The sequence below is a fragment of the Spodoptera frugiperda genome, chromosome 11, assembly GCF_023101765.2.
Source record: "Spodoptera frugiperda isolate SF20-4 chromosome 11, AGI-APGP_CSIRO_Sfru_2.0, whole genome shotgun sequence".
Classification (NCBI taxonomy): Eukaryota; Metazoa; Arthropoda; class Insecta; order Lepidoptera; family Noctuidae; genus Spodoptera; species Spodoptera frugiperda.
In genome coordinates, this window is record NC_064222.1 from 4,231,879 (window position 1) to 4,250,317 (window position 18,439).

At 37.8% G+C, this 18,439-nt stretch overlaps 1 protein-coding gene across 2 annotated transcripts; it reads right to left on the reverse strand.

The window, feature by feature from the left end:
- Window positions 1-14: 14 nt before the first annotated feature.
- Window positions 15-17,949, reverse strand: LOC118274883 (condensin complex subunit 3). 2 transcript variants are annotated; one of them, XM_050696772.1, is made up of 28 exons: window positions 17,643-17,949; window positions 16,769-16,939; window positions 16,213-16,338; window positions 15,612-15,760; window positions 14,944-15,103; window positions 14,201-14,382; window positions 13,539-13,733; window positions 12,927-13,087; window positions 12,247-12,434; window positions 11,676-11,774; window positions 11,192-11,266; window positions 10,756-10,884; window positions 8,271-8,384; window positions 7,576-7,744; window positions 6,949-7,031; window positions 6,427-6,544; window positions 6,185-6,270; window positions 5,557-5,676; window positions 4,881-5,048; window positions 4,369-4,465; window positions 4,153-4,221; window positions 3,674-3,781; window positions 3,083-3,238; window positions 2,391-2,567; window positions 1,605-1,895; window positions 1,000-1,124; window positions 406-503; window positions 15-99 (listed from the first exon to the last, which is right to left on the reverse strand). In XM_050696772.1, exons 1-28 carry the CDS (start codon window positions 17,796-17,798, stop codon window positions 36-38), a joined length of 3,834 nt encoding a protein of 1,277 aa, XP_050552729.1. In that variant the 5' UTR covers window positions 17,799-17,949; the 3' UTR covers window positions 15-35. The 2 variants fall into 2 exon arrangements, with proteins under 2 accessions (XP_050552729.1, XP_050552728.1); XM_050696771.1 differs by having other exon boundaries at window positions 1,000-1,127; window positions 17,643-17,948.
- Between the last annotated feature and the right edge of the window lie 490 nt (window positions 17,950-18,439).

Below are 18,439 nucleotides of genomic sequence, written 5' to 3' on the forward strand. Positions count from 1 at the left end.
TTGTTTTATTTGCTAATTAAATTAATCACTTATTATTATTTCTTCTTGGCATTTCTTTTGTTCTTTCCTTTTTTCTTTGTTTCGGGTTCGGATTCTGACCTGTAAATAAGACACCAATTTTAAAGAGTGGCTATTAGATAAGTTTGCACAAATAAGAATATGATTCTCGTTATTTTTGGAATTAATAGGTAAAACTGTATTTATATAATTCTAACTATTTTGTAAATTAGAAGTAAGGGTAATTAAATTACCTTTCATACTGCATCGTTACGTCAGTAATTAATAAAATACTGGTACCAGAAAATATTTATCAAGAAATTAAAAAGAAAAACCGCTAATAGGTCCGATTCTTTGCTCTCCAGTATACATTTATAATATTTTTTTGAATCATTTAAAAACACTTACTCTTCGCTAGCATCAGGAGTTTCAGGTATGGTGACGTTAGCTCTAGAACTGCGCCTACTGTCTGCTAGCTCACTGGAGTCATTCAGTATTGATTGCACCTGGAGGACAAATCAAGATATTACGCAACCAAAATTATACCATACAATTTTTTTTGCTATTTAATTTTATTTTATTGTAACTTTCGTGAGACATACTAAATTAATGATTATGTTGTCGGCTTACTCACCAGTAGTAGCGCGACAATCGCCGCGTCGTGTGTCGCGGAATGCTGCTTATGAATATGAGCCTCTAGCATGGCTTGAAACTAGTCGAGTTCCTCGTCAAAACTTTACGTGAGTAAGCCGACAACATAATATTTTTTTTTTATTCTCCATACTTTATTTACGCAGATTTTCTCTTTAAATCCTAAGGTTGACTGGTAGAGAATGCCAAATGGCATTAAGTTCGCCTATTTAATTCTATTGAAAACTAAAAGATCTCAAATCAATATTTATGATTAGTTTTAGATCAAGATTGAGCCAGAAATGTTGTTATTAACTTAATTTCAATCAATGAAATGGTTAATAAAGTTAAGATAGCAAGGATTATACTTACAAATTCCTTCTCATAAACGATGGTATGTAGAGTGTCATCGGAGTCATCATGCATGGACCGCGATGAGCCCGCACTGCTGCGGCGAGACCCGGTCGACGACCGAGTTCTACGGACTGGCTTACTGACTGCTGAAAATAATAATATTTTTTTTTTCTGTAACGCACGTGCGAGTAAATAATAAACCAAGACTACAAGTAAGGGAATACAAAACAACGTACTAAATTAATTATTATGTTATCGCGATAATAGCTATGTCGTGTGTCGCGGAATGCTGCTCATGAATATGAGCCTCTAGCATGGCTTTAAACTAGTCGAGTTCCTAGTCAAACAGCTACGTGAATAAGCCGATATAATAATTAATGTATGTCTCACGAGAGTTATAATAAAATTAAAGTACTGAATCTTTGGAAAAAATATTATTGAGATCAACCGTTTTTGACAGACCTAGCTCTCTGATTGGCTGCTCCAATTTAACCAACCAAATCAGAGGGCTAAACGCGGTAACGTTTCGATGTCGTTAAAGTAAAATTCGACTCACATTAAAGACATCCCAGAGTACGGCTTAAACCAGATCAATAACTTCCTAACAGATCATTAGCACTAACCTGGCGGTTCCATTTCTGGCTGCTTTTTACTTTTCCCTTTTCCTTTGGTAGAGCCATTGGACTCAGTACTGGATCCCGACTGTAGGCCTCGTGTGGACTTGCGAACAGTGACATTGGACACGTCGAGGTCGGAAACGGGGGACGACGATTCCTGTGATGACATTGTGGCCTTTGGCGACTGTTTCTTTTTACTCTTGGTTTGGTTTTGTTTAGTCTTTTGTTCAGTTTTGGCTGGTTCCTCGGTTTTCAATTTTTCTTCTGTTTTAGCTTTCTCTTCGGCTTTGGCTTTAGCTGTGAAAAATATTGTAATTTGTAAATAGGGTATGAAACTACTATAATCACTACATAGTATATATAATGCAAAGTCAGTAATAGAAAGAGTGATTCAAATCACCAATTAATCATAATCACCATTGCACCCATGCGAAGTTGGGGCGGGTCACTTATATCATATAACGTGCACTTTTTCTCGTACTAAGAATCGGTGAATAATATTTATCCGGGTATCGAAAATCTTCAATAGGGTCTCCTGAGTCATTAAAGCGAGACTGTGGTGATTGTTTTCTATGATGCGGCTTGTAAGATTGTTTATTATGTGTGTGTAAAATATAATTTTGATCATTAATTTAACGCCTAAAGACCTAAAAGGTAGATCATACTATCTCACTTAAAAAATCAATAAAGCTTCCCCGAGCGATATCGTTCACGATGGTCAGTCCCAACCCCTGTTCTAACTAGACCAACCCACTACACTGGAGATAATATAGTAGTGCACATGATAATTACCTCTCTCAACATCAACCAAGGAGCGCTGCGACCGACTCCTCTTCACTCCCTTGTTATCTGGGTCACTGGTTTCTTTCTCTTTAGCATCCTTCTTGGCTTTGGCAGCTTTTTCCTTGGGAGGCTTGCTGGAGTCCGAACTACTGGCTGGTCGGTTTAGGGATAACTTTTTCTTTTTGCCTAGAAATAACAAGATCCTTCTTACGAGTTTGTTTTACGTTGAACGAAAACGAAACAAGAGCGTGTTTGGCTCTCTCATTGGTTGATTTATTTGCGCCAGCCAATCAGAGCGCCGACCGCGTTTTCGTTTCGTTATACTTAGTTGACAATCAAGGCAGTTATATCTCACATGCGGTTGTAATGTATGATGTGTCTGTATAGTAATAACTAATATTGAAAAGGTCTGAGCCTATGACATACTCCAAGAAGTTTGAAGACATTTTTTCGAGAATTGGCTAAAGCCAATTGTAAACAGTAGAATATTTTTTTCTCGCCAGAAGTCATACTAACTTGTATGACATCTTTTCTTTGGCAATGTATAATAAACACTATTTTTAATAGCTAGCGAGTATATTATTAACAATTTGCAACTAAGCACTATAATCAGTAGCCAATTTTACTAAGAATCAGTTATAAACTAAAACTTAATACTCATTCGACGAAAAACTCCAAAAGGTAGGTAAAACAAAACATACTTTTAGTAATTTTAGCCCTTTTAACAGGAGACTCGTCGCTGCTGGACTCTGATTGCTTGTCCGCCGTCTCCATCGGTTCCGTGTCGGTCCCCGACGACTCTCGTAATGTAGTTGTGGACTCCTGCACGGCCCGACTGCTTTCCGCTTGTGGTGGTGCTGTAGGACAACAGTTAAATACTTGCTAAGGAGAGACATTTTGGAGTGAGTTTTTAAACTGACATGTTAGTGACCAACAATATCATTAGAACTTGAAACGGGATACGGGTCAGTTCATCAGTGATCACGGCGTTTGCAACAGTTCCGAAATATCGGAAACTCATAAAAAATAATAAACATGGTAACCACCACCACCGTTTCAGGTTCTAATGACATTTTGAAGTGAAATTAAGTTGTGTTTGTATCAGTTGTCTATTTGTTGGTACATAAGAGAGTATAAGTATACATAGAAAGGAGCTATAATCGCCACACTTGACAGGTGAGTTGAACATTGCAGACTAAAAGTTTCATTCAGATTTATTAGTGTTGCTGCCTGGTCTTTCTCAGAAGTATTACGACATCTGGGGAACAGTAGCGATAGTTATAGTAACTTACCTTCAGATATCCTAGATATGGCATCAGTAGGAGAGGTCTCGTCTATCTCCACCTCCTCCTCGACAGTCTCGTTGATGACGACATGCGTGCTACGAGCTATTGGTTGCGCTGAAATACAACATGTTACTTGTTTGTTGCTCTGTTAAACTAAAGGTATCTTCTGTATAAAAGTGGTCTACTATAATATTCATGCTTTGCTGATGAGTTCGAAATTGCAGTTTAAAAATAAAAAGCAACGTCACGCCTTTTACAGAGGTGCACATTACGGCATACATACGGTAATGCCGCTATACAATGTACACCCACTTTCACCATTTGTCCCATGTCCCATGTAATAGAGGGTGAGCCTATTGCCAAATACTGGGCACAATTCCAGACTTTGTGCTACTACTGAGAATTATTCGAAAAACCGAAATAATATTTTTGCCCGACCTGCCTTGACCGAAAATGTTTAAAATTAATATTTCTTAATAACTTACGCAATGACGAGGTCGTTCTGCCAAGTGGTGCTAGTGAGTCTTCTTGCATCGTCACTCCTTCTGTTATACCTTGAAATAAATAGTTTATACTGTTACATTTCATTGAGAAAACTTTTGGCTACCAAAAACAATTATTATTAGAACCTGTGAACACACAGTAGCTAGGTGACTGGCCACTGTGTTAACTATGTATAGTCAAACAAGTGTGGAATGTACCTGTGTTAGACATTTTGTTCATGCTCGCTCGCTCAGTCGCTTCTAACGCACCCAAGTACCGAGTGAGATTACGGCACGACTGCTTGTCTGGCAATTTCTGTAAAAGAAGTCAATTATTTATTTAAAACTATATGTAGAAAATTATATGTCAAACGACTATCGAGCAAGAGATTTGTTGACATTTCCCGGGTTAAGCTATGTATTATTAAGATTTAGAAATTTAACGGTATGGTTACGGTGGTAATACTCGAAAAAAAGTTCTTGTTGAAAAAACGTTTAAATTGTGAGATCTGTACCCTCAGTATGAGTTTGCTTTAAGTTTAAAGTAAAAAGTGTTCAACGCTCTGATTTTCCGACTCGAATAAACCAACCAATAAGAGCCCTAAACACGCTCTCGTTTCGATAAGTTTAAACGTAAAGCAAACTTGTACTAAGCTTACTGCGACCTTTAAATGGTGGTAAGATTCATGACAGGTCGGAATGTATCTTGCAGAATGTAACAAAATACTCACCAAACACAAATCTCTAAGCATATGTGCTAACTCGGAAGCGAGTAGAGCGTCTCTGGGCACAGAGAGCAGTGCGAGCAGCCTGCAGGCGAGCCCCACCTCGGGGGCGGAGGCCCGCCGCACCATGTAGTTACACAGGACTGTCGCCATGCCGCCCTGGCTGTCTGCCAACTGGAATATTACAAGTTAATAATGAAGAAACAGTTAGCTCAATTTTTGGCCGTTTTATTAAAGAACTATGCAAAGGGTGTATGATCGTCAAAGAAAGAGTGTGTGACTAGTAACAAAAAATTGTATATCCATTACCTATGAGTTTATTAAGAACGCAGACTCCAGAGACGCAAAAATCTAATTGTCAATCAGTAATATGATAATATAATTATGTATTGTAATGTTCAATTTTGTATCGCCACAGAGAAAAATTAGGCATAATACTTTTTTATGGTATAAACCGGTAAATGAGCAGACAGATTGAAAAAAGGGGGCTTCGAAACCTTACTCACACAACGAAACACAACACAAGCGTTGTTTCACGTCGGTTGTCTTTGAGGTTGTGGTATTACCGGTCGAGCCGGTTCATTCGTACCGAAGCATAGCTCTCTCACACTTTACTATAAGGGATTCAATTAAACATTTGCCAATTATTCAGCATGATGTACAATGTACATAAATGACTTACCTCATGGTTGACTCGAGTCAGTGACACGATGAACCTAACGACTGCTTCTTGATCGATCTCAGCTAGAGGCGAGCTTGATGGCGCATTCGCAAGCGCTCGAAGAGTGGGCAGTGTTGCTTTCTGTAAATAAATGTATGTTGAGTACAATTTTTAGGGAATCATTCTAGTTGCGTAGATGTATATGAGTGTGACTGCTGAGGCCTTAGTACGAGATTGTTTTACGTTTAACGAGATCGAAAGAAGAACGCTTTCGATGCTCTGATTGGTTGACGTTCATCATTCGCGCTGGCCAATCACAGCGCCGAACTCAGTTTTTGTTTTTGTCTCACGTAAAGCAAATTCGTACTAAAGGTACTGAGCAAAGGGGTCGGGTTTAAACCCATTTGGGGGGGGGAGGTTAATCATCCAATGACTTATCCCTCCTTGGGAGAAGGAGAGAGTCTCAGACTCTTACTTACAAAGCACGACCCCGTAGATACTCCTGCTTTGAGCCCGAACCCTGGTAACCCGATAGGTAGTTCGCAGCTACGGATCGGGTCAAGCTTAAACTCTGGATCGGGCTTTTAGAACCTTTAAATTTTTGTTCGGTTTAACTCAATAATAAGCGGTTCACTGTTATAAGTCTTACCTGTATCTGCTCTTGCGCACCATCAACAGTCGTCGGGAACGTTTGGAAGAACACACCAATAGTTTGTCTCAGCATATCTTCATCAACTGTAGAAACAACAATTTGAATTAATCAAAACATTTCCAACTTTAAATAATAAACAATACAGTTCCATTTAATCATGGCAAAATATTCTATTGAAACATGTCAATTTGCTAAACGTTATTTCAACTTTAAGACAAAGGAAATAAGGTTGAGTTTACCTGTAGCTGGGTTAAACCAGAGTAGTAATAGTCGGCTGAGTATGGCAGGAGACTCGAGGTGTCCCAAGTGTAGGAGGCGACAGAGACCTTCCACTATGATCAGCCTGTATGCTGAACACTAAAACACATAGAAACATTTTAGTAAAGGAGCTTCTTCAAATGAATCACAAAAAGTTACCGGCGTCATTATCCTGAACCAAAAGTTAACAATTCTGCCGATTGTAACACAAAATCAATCCAAGAAATATAAGGATGATAATAAGCTACCTGAAGTTGGAGAATAATGGTTTGTTAAATAAAAGTTCCAAAAATGAGTTCAGCGAGACAGGATTGTTGTTCAGAATTGTTCATATGTTATCCACTAAACAAAATCAATCCCTATTTTATTTTTATTTTACTATCACTAGTTGCTTTAGACTAGGCATTGCATTTTCAGTTGGAATATGCTTTTTATTTTTATGTCAAAAGATTACGATATTTGAAGAATCGTTAAAATCGAAATAGTGGCAAATGTTGACTTACAGTACTGTCCATAATCTTTAGTAGCAGTTCGATGACCGTACTGTGCGCTGGTGACATCGAAATAGCAGACTCTGATATGTTGCCTGCAACAAAGTAATAGTAATATCTAAAAAATGTTGACAAGAGAAAAATAGTTACATATTTATATTACTAGCTGATGCCCGCAATTTCGCTAGCGTTGGTTACGGACTTTCTGGCTTTATTTTCTAAAATAAATGTAGCCTAAGTTACTGCTTAGTAAATCAGCTACCTACCAGTATAAATCCCGTCAAATTCGGTCAGAGATTAGCCGGAACAGACAGACGAAAATTGTAATAAATATTTGTGATTCCAGAAAGCGGATGCGCTCGGAGCTGATAGGCTGCACGAGCGATAATGAGCATGCAATCGGAGCCGACTGGCTGTACGATCGAAATAGTAAAAAGTACGCGATAGGAACCGGTCAGCTCCTGTTATGGTTTCAAAAGCAGTGTACATAAAAGAATAAACCTTGATACCAATACTAAAAAAACTCTGTTTTAGATGTGACAAAAATCTGCTCTCCTCTCCGAGCCCGTCTGTGTGAACGGGCCCTTAGAATTTTGTCTGTCATGCGATGTAATACTTGTAAAATCTATATAAACTCACCATCATCATCAATAACACTAGTATGGTAGGTGCTCCGTTTCTTAGTAGTGTTGACGGTGGTGTCCTCCTGGGCGTCGTCCTCGAAGACTCGCGCGCCGTGGACACACAGCAGGTCCACTATGCAGCGCAGCACCGTCGACACTGTACGCTCGTTCGATGTGTCTATTAACTGTAGGGAAATTATACGATGGTTATTATTATCAAGAGGTTTTTTAAGAGGGGAAATTCATACAATGACTTTTCCAGCCTTGGGCGAGGCGAGAGGGAGTGTCAGACTCATATTGACTAAAAACCGAACCGGAGCCCCGGTGAACTCGTAGTCCACAGCTCTGGATCAGATTATCAGAGGTTTAGAAGTAAGGATGTTCAAAGAACTAGTGAGAAGTGTAGAACCACTATGTTTTAGTAACTTTGATGTGAGAAGAATGTGTGTGTGTCATCAACTAAGTTTTGCTGATTTTTAACGTGCTTTGTGTTTAAAAATAGTCACTTAAAAAATTTAACTTAAACTGGTCTTTCTTCATTAAAATCAAAATAAATGTTATAAAGTTTATTTGATGGTTGTGTTTAAACATTAATTATTTTATGAAATGAATTAATGGCAAAAGACAAGATTTTGATACAAATTGACATTACAGATTAATGTTTTCAATATCAATAAAAGACTAAAGGTTTTATTTGTATTTCATACTCACATTAGCAAAGAAGAATGCCTTATTTTCCTTGGCAAACTCCTTGTCCAACATTCCGTAAAGAGCCACTGTCTCTAGGGCAGTCTCAACGATTTCTGGATTCTGGAAGATGTCCACCTGCAATAGTGATATTCATAGTCAAAGTTAAGGGATTCATTTCAATTAATCCATAATTAGGCTTGAAACGTTAAATTGAATTGTCCGTCAGTTTGTCTGATAGCTAGCCAACAGTTTAGTTTAGTTTTGGATATTATAATAACTCGAATAGCCTCGTTGTTCCAGTAATCACAACTGCGACTACCAAGCAAGGGTTTTCTGGTTCGATTTCGGTTCCGGACATAAGGTTTTTTTTTTTGAAATCGTTTCAGTCAAGAAGAAGCTTGTATTATTTTGTCATTTCTTATTAACATGTTTTACAAATCCAATATGCAATAATTACCTGTTAATTTACATATAAATCTATTCATGACTAGCTGATCCGGTAAACTTCGTACAGCATTAAACATGTTTCCTCAACTTTTAAACCTGCCCTAGACTTCCACATACAATTCAAGACCAAAAATAACAAAATCGGTACAGCCGTTTTCGAGTTTTAGCGAGATTAACGATTAATTTTTATTTATTGATTTTTATATACAGGGTGTCCCTGAAGTCGACGTCCAACAGGCACCAGATGATCGGCAAGGTTCCAAATGTTATCCGAAAAATATAAAAAAAAATTCTAAGTTCTACAGTTTTTAAATTACAGTGACTTAAGTGTTATCCACGAAAAAGTACACCCTGTGCCAGTCTTTTGACTCTTGTTGCTACAAATCTTTATTTTTTCGTCTGCAGTCTTCCTTACATTATCCTGAATAGTGCTCCAGTAATATGGAATCATAAATTCTTAGTCAACTGCTTTAGATTGGAAAACATTGTTAGTTTTAGAGGAACCAAACACTCTGAATAAATTTTTCATCTTACTTTAAGTGACTGTACTGAATAAATTATGTATTGCGCTAGTAGTGGCAAATTTCACCAAAGTTGGCGCATTTAATAAGGATTCTAAAATGGTATAGCACTTTGCACATTATTTTTTAAATTCGACACAAAAAAAGATTTTGCAACGAAACTCCGTTTCGATGAATTTATTTGAACTTACTAAAAATTCTTCTAGTGTACTCAAATCATACGTTATAACCTCGTATGCACTAAGACAGTACTTTGCACGCTATTTGTTATCATCATGTTGAAAATCAGTGAGGACCTCTTGTCAAACAACATTGTCTGTTTACCCGTGATTTCGCTTGCAGCATTCGTCGGCAATATTAATAGACTTACTAGAGGAACTGATGTTGTGCATCTCGAGCCATCGTACCCGGGCTTCGGCATTTTAGCTGAGCACTGGCTTTTTTGCGCCGTGTTGATTATTTATTTTTTAAATTATTTTTTGCTTTACCTGCAATTCCTTGTAACGGTGCAAATAACTCTTTCTCGACAAAGTAAAGAATATTTAATGCTTCATCCCGCATTTGATCACAAGGCATGAACACGTAAGTTAGTCGGAGGATTCACCCTTTTTTTTTTTTGGAATATGACGAGTAATTGTGCGTAAAGGCTCATGTACACCATACCACTACCGCGTCGATATGCTGTGTACATGAATCTGCCGCGTCCGTTCCTTTTGATTTTACTACACATTTGATAATGTGTTTGATGCACTATGAACATCATATTGCAATCGTTCAATATTATTTAGTGAAACATGATACACAACATCAGTTCCTCTAGTAAGTCTATTAATATTGCCAACGAAAGCTGCAAGCGAAATCATGAGTAGACAGACAATATTGTTTGACAAGAGATCCTCGCTGATTATCAACATGATGATAACAAATCGCGTGCAAAGTGTTGTCTAGTGCATACGAGGTTATAACGTATGATTTGAGTACACTAGAAGAAATATTAGTAAGTTCAAATAAATTCATCGAAACCGAGTTTCGTTGAAAAATCTTTTTTTGTGTCGAATTTAAGAAATAATGTGCAAAGTGCTATACCATTTTAGAATCCTTATTAAATGCGCCAACTTTGGTGAAATTTGCCACTACTAACGCAATACATAATTTATTCAGTACAGTCACTTAAAGTAAGATGAAAAATTTATTCAGAGTATTTGGTTCCTCTAAAACTAACAATGTTTTCCAATCTAAAGCAGTTGACTAAGAATTTATGATTCCATATTACTGGAGCATTATTCAGGATAATGTATGGAAGACTGCAGACGAAAAAATAAAGATTTGTAGCAACAAGAGTCAAAAGACTGGCACAGGGTGTACTTTTTCGTGGATAACACATAAGTCACTGTAATTTTAAAACTGTAGGACTTAGATTTTTTTTTATATTTTTCTGATAACAGTTGGAACCTTGCTGATCATCTAGTGCCCGTTGGACGTCGATTTCAGGGACACCCTGTATAGATATAATATCAAATACTGTATTCAATACATACCTCTAGCTCGTTGAAGATCATCTGCATCATTGGAGTGATGGACTTGACTTGTGGCGTGTCCAGGGCACTGTTTAGTATCGTCAGACATTTTGTCAACGTCGCCGTGTCCGATAGTTTCTCTTTTATTGTCTGGAAACACATTTTTTATGATAAAAGCCGGTAAACGCGCTAACGATAAGCAATCGTTGCTACCCATGGACACCCGAAACACCAGAGGCGTTACAAGTGCGTTGCCTGCCTTTTGGGAGTTAAGAATTTAAGAGTAGTTGTGGGAATCTGGGATTGGGAAGCTTGGGGAGGGGGGTAATTGGGTGTCCAATTTATAGTTTATCGACAGTTTTTTAATGTAGATAACTGTAGAATTCTTGATTTTATTGGAGTTATCTACTTTCGATTTATAAAATATGCAGTGATCTCAATTAACTCAGTAACTCACCGAGATAGGTACTGGTGCTGGCGCTGGCGCAGGCTGAATGGATAACTCGTCTAATTTCTTTTGTATGTCTGCCACCTAAGTAAATAAATAATGTGTTTTAGTACGTAGTTTTAAAAGCTAGAAAATAACTTAGGGAAGAAGAAATACACTTATGCTTTTTTGGGATAAAATTATCCAATGCCTTCTCCCGCCTTGGGCGAGGCGAGAGGGAGTGTCAGACTCTTACTGACTAAAAACCACCCCGTTCCTACTCCTGCTTTGAGTCGGAACCTCGGTAAACCCGCCAAGTAGTCGGCAATTCTGGTATTAGTCCTAGTGGGCCCCGTCTGTAGTGGGGCAATTCGCGCGTAGAACACTTGGCTCCGTAAGCACGGGTCTAGTTCTGTTCGAGCGGCGAGCTAGCCTTGCTCGCCGTCCACACCTACGGTGGCCGGAGATCGTCGCGCGAACAAACTTATGCTAGTGTGCCCTTTTCCCCACTCACCTTAGCTTTACATTCGGCCGCTAGACTATAGTTCTGCTCCCTGACGGCTTCTTCTTGCGCTTCTATGGCCACGTTCAACGATACACGAAGCCTGGCCCGCTATTAAAAAAATAAACAAAATTAAATAAATCATAAAATAAATCAATATGATCACATCCTACTGTGTAGTAAAAAAAAGTGTAAAATAACTAACAACTGAAACATGAGCTTTGTTTACATCATATAACTACATCTGTGTACTAATACTTTCCCTTTCAGAAAACAAAAAAGCGTGATGTTACGAATGATTGAATGAATCAAATTTTGAATCTCAATAGTTCACTAAGTTAAAACTTGCTTCTCTCGCCATAACTATGAGCATTGATTTAAATTATTATTGAAATTATTCGACTTATTTATTTATAGTATTAATTAATATACTACTACTACTACTACTATAGCTATTTAGATTGATTAAGTATACTATTTATGATTAAGCATATGATTCCATCTAAATAGCTATAGTAGTCCAGTTACTTTAGACTCTATGGGCATTTAGACTTTCAGAAGTCATACACAATCTCCAACAAACCTGTAACTTGGCCTCAGTGCAATCCACGACGGGCGGCGGCAGACACGGCTGCTCAGGTTCCGGTGGGTCGCGCAGAGCTCCGATGACCCCGTTGATAACTTCCATACGGGCCGATATTTCAGGCAACACTAGTTCCAAAGCATTCACGAACGCGCGTATCACGTCCGCGTTCAATGGACCGTAGTCACCTGGAATATGGGGTTTTTTTTAGTATGTAAGAATAAATCTCACACAAAATATGCTTTTTCAAAAGATGGTCGTGGGTACGTTTGCAAACATACAAGTTCACATACCCATGATACTCAGACCAGGAACAACGATTTGTAGATCACACAAAGTGTTGCCCAGCCACCGCGTCTACAGTGCAGTCTTTCTTTCTTTTTCTTTCACGTTTTTGTTGTGCTTTCACGATTTTCTTGGTAGACTTTACTTCAAGCTTGGCCTTCAAAAGTCATTGGATTAAACATTGTTCCAGTATTTGAGAATAGTTAATTTTAACTGCACAAAAATTTGTTCTTGAATTAGGTCTTTGAGCCTATCCTTAACAGACAAACAAATACCTACAACACGGTAGGCACTGTTTTCTAATATGCAATGTAAGTAATGAGCTAAACTACCATTTTTGCCTTGAAAACGCGTATTATTTCGTAGTTAATACATAATATAGTGAGACTACTAACCAGTAAGTACATCAGTGATGAGCGTCTGCAGTTCCCCCCTCCCGGTGGGGTCGGTGGCGTCGTACACCCGCAGCATTGTTGCCAGCTCGTGCAGCACGTACTGCCGCGTGCTGAACCCCACGGGGTCGTCCGTCTCCACGGGACACGGGGACTCCACGATACTGGGGGGGATTGTAAGGGGTTGCGGATAAAAAACAAGTTTACAAATAATTTTCTTTTTGAAGTCGGTTAGTATACTAAATCTTGCTCCTAAGTGTAACAAACACTTTTCTGAAAACTGCATCAAAATCGGTATTGCCAATCGTGAGATAATCTCGCACATACATACAGGTCAAACAGAGAACCTCCTTCTTTTTTGAAGAGGAAGTTATGATAAAAGTATCCAAAACATATAGCTTCTATGCTTTAACATACATATAGGATATATTTTCGCTATGCTGTTGCTTGCGATTCGTGATCAAAGTCTCTGGGGTTCAATCCACATTTCACTACATCACTAAAACCCTAAAAGGCCGACAATACACTTGTAGGTCTTCAGGTATTGTGTGTGTCCACAAGTGATCCATCCACTCATTTTCCGACCTATTCTATAAGTAAAGAACCTATACTCACGCTCTAATATATCCAGTAAGTACCACCAAGTCCGGTAGAATAGACTCCAGAGTATCATCATCGTCTATCTTCTGTAGATGCTCCGCTAGATGGCGCCAGTACCACGCCGTCTCCTTGTTTAACTTCTCGGCCGGTATTAGGCGCAAGTTCTTGTCTGTCGGTAGCCATTCTAGGAGCTCTGATATTGGTAGACGTCTGTAACGAAAAAGAAAGAATTTTTATATTTTATTGTTGTTAATATAATTGTTGATACGACATTGCACGCAAGAAGCTATACCTTATTGGTATAGCTTCTTGCGTTGCTTAGAATGGTATAAATGAAGTAATAGACGTCGCAAGCAGACAACTTAAGCTCAAATATTATTTCTTATTATTCGTAAAGTAAGGGATGAGCAGCTGCGGACTGCCTAGCAGGTTACCGGAACTCCGGCTCGAAAAGGAGAAGTATGAATGAGGTGGTTTTTAGTCAGTAAGAGTCTAAGACTCCCTTTCGCCTCGTCGTCGGCCTCGAAGGCGGAAGAATTCATTGGATGTTTTTCTCGATTTTAAAAAAAATCTATACCATACCTCTTGTATTACTTTTTTATTTAAAGTTCTTCTAAATACAATTTTTAATAGGTGTTTAACTGGATATTTTGATTAACAATTTACCAAATACTTACTTAAACAATGACTCCAGTAGTTTCCCAGCGACATATTGCGAGTCCTTGGCATCATGTGCGTTGTCCAATCGTATGGCCTTCAGTAAGTCCACTATATTGCCCTGGAAGGTACTCAGCCAACCAGGGATGAGGATCTCTTCCACTACACGACGAACGCGGACACTGCGCTCAGTTAGACCGACCTGGAAGTATGAGAATTGTTTTAGTAATGGATTTTTTATACTTCACGAGAAGTTTCGAGTCATAAGAATTATTTTCTATTAGCTCAAATGCAAAGGTTAATCAGAAATCTAGATGTTAATTTTCTCAGAGGTTTTTTATGAATTACGGCGGCAAACGAGATAAGTGTCACCTGATCGTAAGAGATAAGCGCCGCCTCTGGACATCCTGGAGTAATTCTTTTACATTTCGATTTAGATGGGCATCGCAGGCATGTGAGGCAGTGAATAACGCACGTGGTAGTGTCCTGACCGCTTAATGCTAAGTTTACAGAGCTTAAGAGATTCTTGGCATTAAAACAATAAAATTTGACCATTCACTATGATTTTCTTCTGTATCGTGAATGCGTATATAAACACATAATTTCACATACATAACCCAGAACGAAATACATGTGGATGACATAAAAAAATCCTCTGTGAGGAAAGCAAAGCTACACCACACTGCATGGTTGCTCAGCCACACAATCCCTGCTGTTTACTAAGATGAACTTGAACCCTGTGATAAAAGCAATAAGCACATACCTTTAAAGTCAGTACTCTCTGTCGCACCCTCAGCTGTGTGACATTGATGGCCGCGATGTAGAGGAAGGCAGCGCGGCGCACCGCCTCGTCCACGTCACACAGGCGCTCCAACACGAATGGCACGTTGCGACTGCACTTCGCTATCGACATTACTATCGCCCTGTAATTGTTAATGGACATAGTTTTAGGATTAGATGAATTCTTAGTAAATTATTATCAAATAAAAATGTAAAACACTTCTATTTGCTAAATAGGTAAACTATGAGGCATACTAAAAAAGTGTTTTTTTAAGGTAAACGGACAGACAGATCACCTGATAGCAAGCAATTGCCGCCGGCCATGGCATCCGAAACACCAGAGGAGATACAAGTGCATTGCTGGCCGTTAGGAATTTAAGGGTAAAGTATGTAGACCTTACTTTTCACTTTTTACCAAAGAGACTGCATAAAACACGCGCAGACTTCAGATTTTCGAAAACAAAATAACCCAATATTAATTATTTGTGATGTCGTTCTCACCACCTGCGGTGGCGATCACGGAACCAATGAGCTAATCTATTTCTAATTAACTTATAACGATTTTAACGCCACTGGGTGATGTTGTTTCTGAACAACAAACCTTTCTTCTTTAATAAATAACTAATAAATTTATTTAATAAATAGTCGTACCTTCTAACAGAAGAACTAGGATCGCAGCTCATATGAAACCGGTAAGCCCTGGTGACTTCATCATCAGGCTCCATGGGGTTTTGCAGGCGCTGCAGAGCGAGCGCCGCGCGACAACGTACTGCGCCGCGGGTGTCTTGTAGTCTTTGCATCTGTGGTGGAATATTTAATGTTATTAGTGCTGTAAAGTATGCTTAAATGGTATGTGATATGTGCAGCTAGAAAATTTTATTGAGGAGCATTTTGTTTTATAAATTGTACACTTATTAAATAGTGGCTACTTCCGAGCGGTTTCACCCGGTTCTGCTTGGCTCCTTTTTGATATATGTTATATGGACTCTATAAATGGACTATCCAACACAAAATAATTTTTCTAATTACACCAGCAGTTCCGGAGATTAGTGTGGTCAAACAAACAAACTCTTCAGCTTTATGTCAAATGAATTTGGTCCTGAACTCACACAATTTTAGCATGAAAAGTAATTGTTCAAATTAAATAATATAAATATTTAGACAACTTTATCTACAAAATAAGCGAACGATTATGAATTGATATCAGTTTAATTTCAATCAATGGACTAGGTAAGGAATAAAAAAATATTACCTGTGAGGCCAGTAGCTTGTCACAGAGGTCATCATCCAAGGAGGCATCATCACCAAGAGCCGAGAGTACAGCTGCCAGCAGCTGACTGGCTCTGTATCTTACTGACTGACCGGATACACACTGACACTGGAATTAAAAACAAAGCATGTAAATAAGATCATAATTATGTATATCAAAGATCATGACTTATTATTACTCCAAAATGTCATCAATAATTCTTCAATATTGTGTTGGTTATTATGAAAATAAGGTTTGTGTGAAATGTAAAATAAAAACTGAATCAGGATATAATGCCCTCACCCAAGTAAGGGTGTTATTCCACAGAGATGTGCTATGTAGCTGTGCTATGAACACGCTCAGCTGCGAAACCATGTGACCATTTCCAATGATAGCTAGCTTGCTGAATCAGTTCCTCCAGTGCTAAACTAAACTATGTGTTCTAATAAATATGTATGGTGGAAGCCAAACGCATCCACAGCAACATAGTGTAGCACATCTCTGGTGGAAAAGAACGCCTAGAGTCAAGTGGATAAAGTGGTTGTCATAAGGTACTTACATCAAAAATAATATTGAATATGAACAGCAAGAACTCTTCCTCATCATCAAGGGAGGTGCAGAATGTTGCCACAAACTGTACAACCCTGTCCACATTGGCACTGGTATCACCGAACGTGAACAAGTATTGTAGAGCATTCCTGAAGCTCTCTCGGAAACTATCTTCATCAAGCTGGGAATTAGATAAAGGAGTTAGTATACCAATAATATAATAATGAATACAAAATCACACTTATTATAGTTAAATGTGAAAGTTTATTTGTTTAGAAGATTGGATATTTGTCTGTTAATTACATTGAAACTACTGAACAGATTATAATAAAATTTTGTATAGAAACACAGTATAAGCTAACTTAGGTGATACAATAGTGGAAGTTCGGGTGAAGCTGCTGGTCAAAGCTAGTAAGTAAACAAGTGGTTCGAATGATAGTTTGAGTAGGACTGCTTTATCGTTGACTGCATGATCAATTACAACCCAGCGATAGGATAGTGGCTAAACAATGCTTTGGCATATTCAAATTTCAATAAGTTACAAAATATAAGTTTTCAATAGAAAGTACCTCTTACTCTTACTGGTTGAAAGCTTGTGTTGTAGTAAAATGATGTTGTTTATCACATTTCATGTGAAGAATACTAGTTATGCATACAATAACATCATTTGATAGATGTACTAAGTTTTCTATAAGAAATACACTTAAAATGTAGATTGTAAGCACAATTGTTTAATTTAACATCTACAAAAGTGTTGTTAAACTGTGTACAGTTCTAATTTGAATGAAAAACAAGCCATTGAAAGTTTTGTTTATAACAACAGAGGCAGACATAAACAGCTTGATATGATTTGTTTTTCTCATAGATAATAATGCGAGACTCACCTTTTTATACAGTTTTATCATTTCCTTAACATATTTCTTGTGTTGTACCACATTGTATTGCACGTTTTGAAATATTTTAAACATTGTTGGATTGTTCCGAGGATTCGGTTTTGCCGCCGACACGGGTTGCGGCACTTCGGCGTCTGTTGGAGGCATTTTTCTAATCTAAATAAACCTTACACTACCGTAAAACTATTATAACGCAAGTATTCGTCTTTTATAATTGAATTTTATTACGAAATATCACTCCGTTGCGTAAATTCGCGCCTACGACCGTTTTGTTTTTGAATTTTTGACAACACAAACAACTTGGATTCAAAATGCCAAAGTGACGTTTTAAGTGTTGCCAATTAAGAAAAAACGGTAGGATAACTAGTTATTTATCGGTTATTTTATGTTATTAACGGTTTCAAAATTCAATAATGGTAGTACATAGTACCCCATCCATTGAAATATTTTGCTTGCAGCAATTTTTTGTTCTGTCATGGTAAGAATTCAATACTCTTATTTATTTTTATGAAACAATAATTTTCACGTCATTTAGACAAAAATATCCAGCTTCTTATAACAAAATAAATGATAATAGCAACTTATGAACAGCAGGCCTAAATAACCAAAGTATATTGGTTGTATAAAAATAATAATTATTTTTATTAAAAATTTAAATTATTAAAAATCTTTTTTCGAACTTAGTTGTACAACAAAAATAAGCCTAAAGCTTTTTTGTCTAAGTACCTTTTGTGTTTGTTTCTTGGGAATGGTTATGTGCCATATTAGGTTATACACTTTGAAGTCGT

Coding starts and splice junctions, on each gene's coding strand:
- LOC118274883 (XM_050696771.1), bottom strand. CDS start 17,798: ATGCCTCCAACAGACGCCGAAGTGCCGCAACCCGTGTCGGCGGCAAAA. Junction 10,885..11,191: donor CAGCACCAGTACCTATCTCG/GTGAGTTACTGA, acceptor ATGTGTTTCCAG/ACAATAAAAGAGAAACTATC. Junction 7,032..7,575: donor TAGTGTTATTGATGATGATG/GTGAGTTTATAT, acceptor ACTTTGTTGCAG/GCAACATATCAGAGTCTGCT.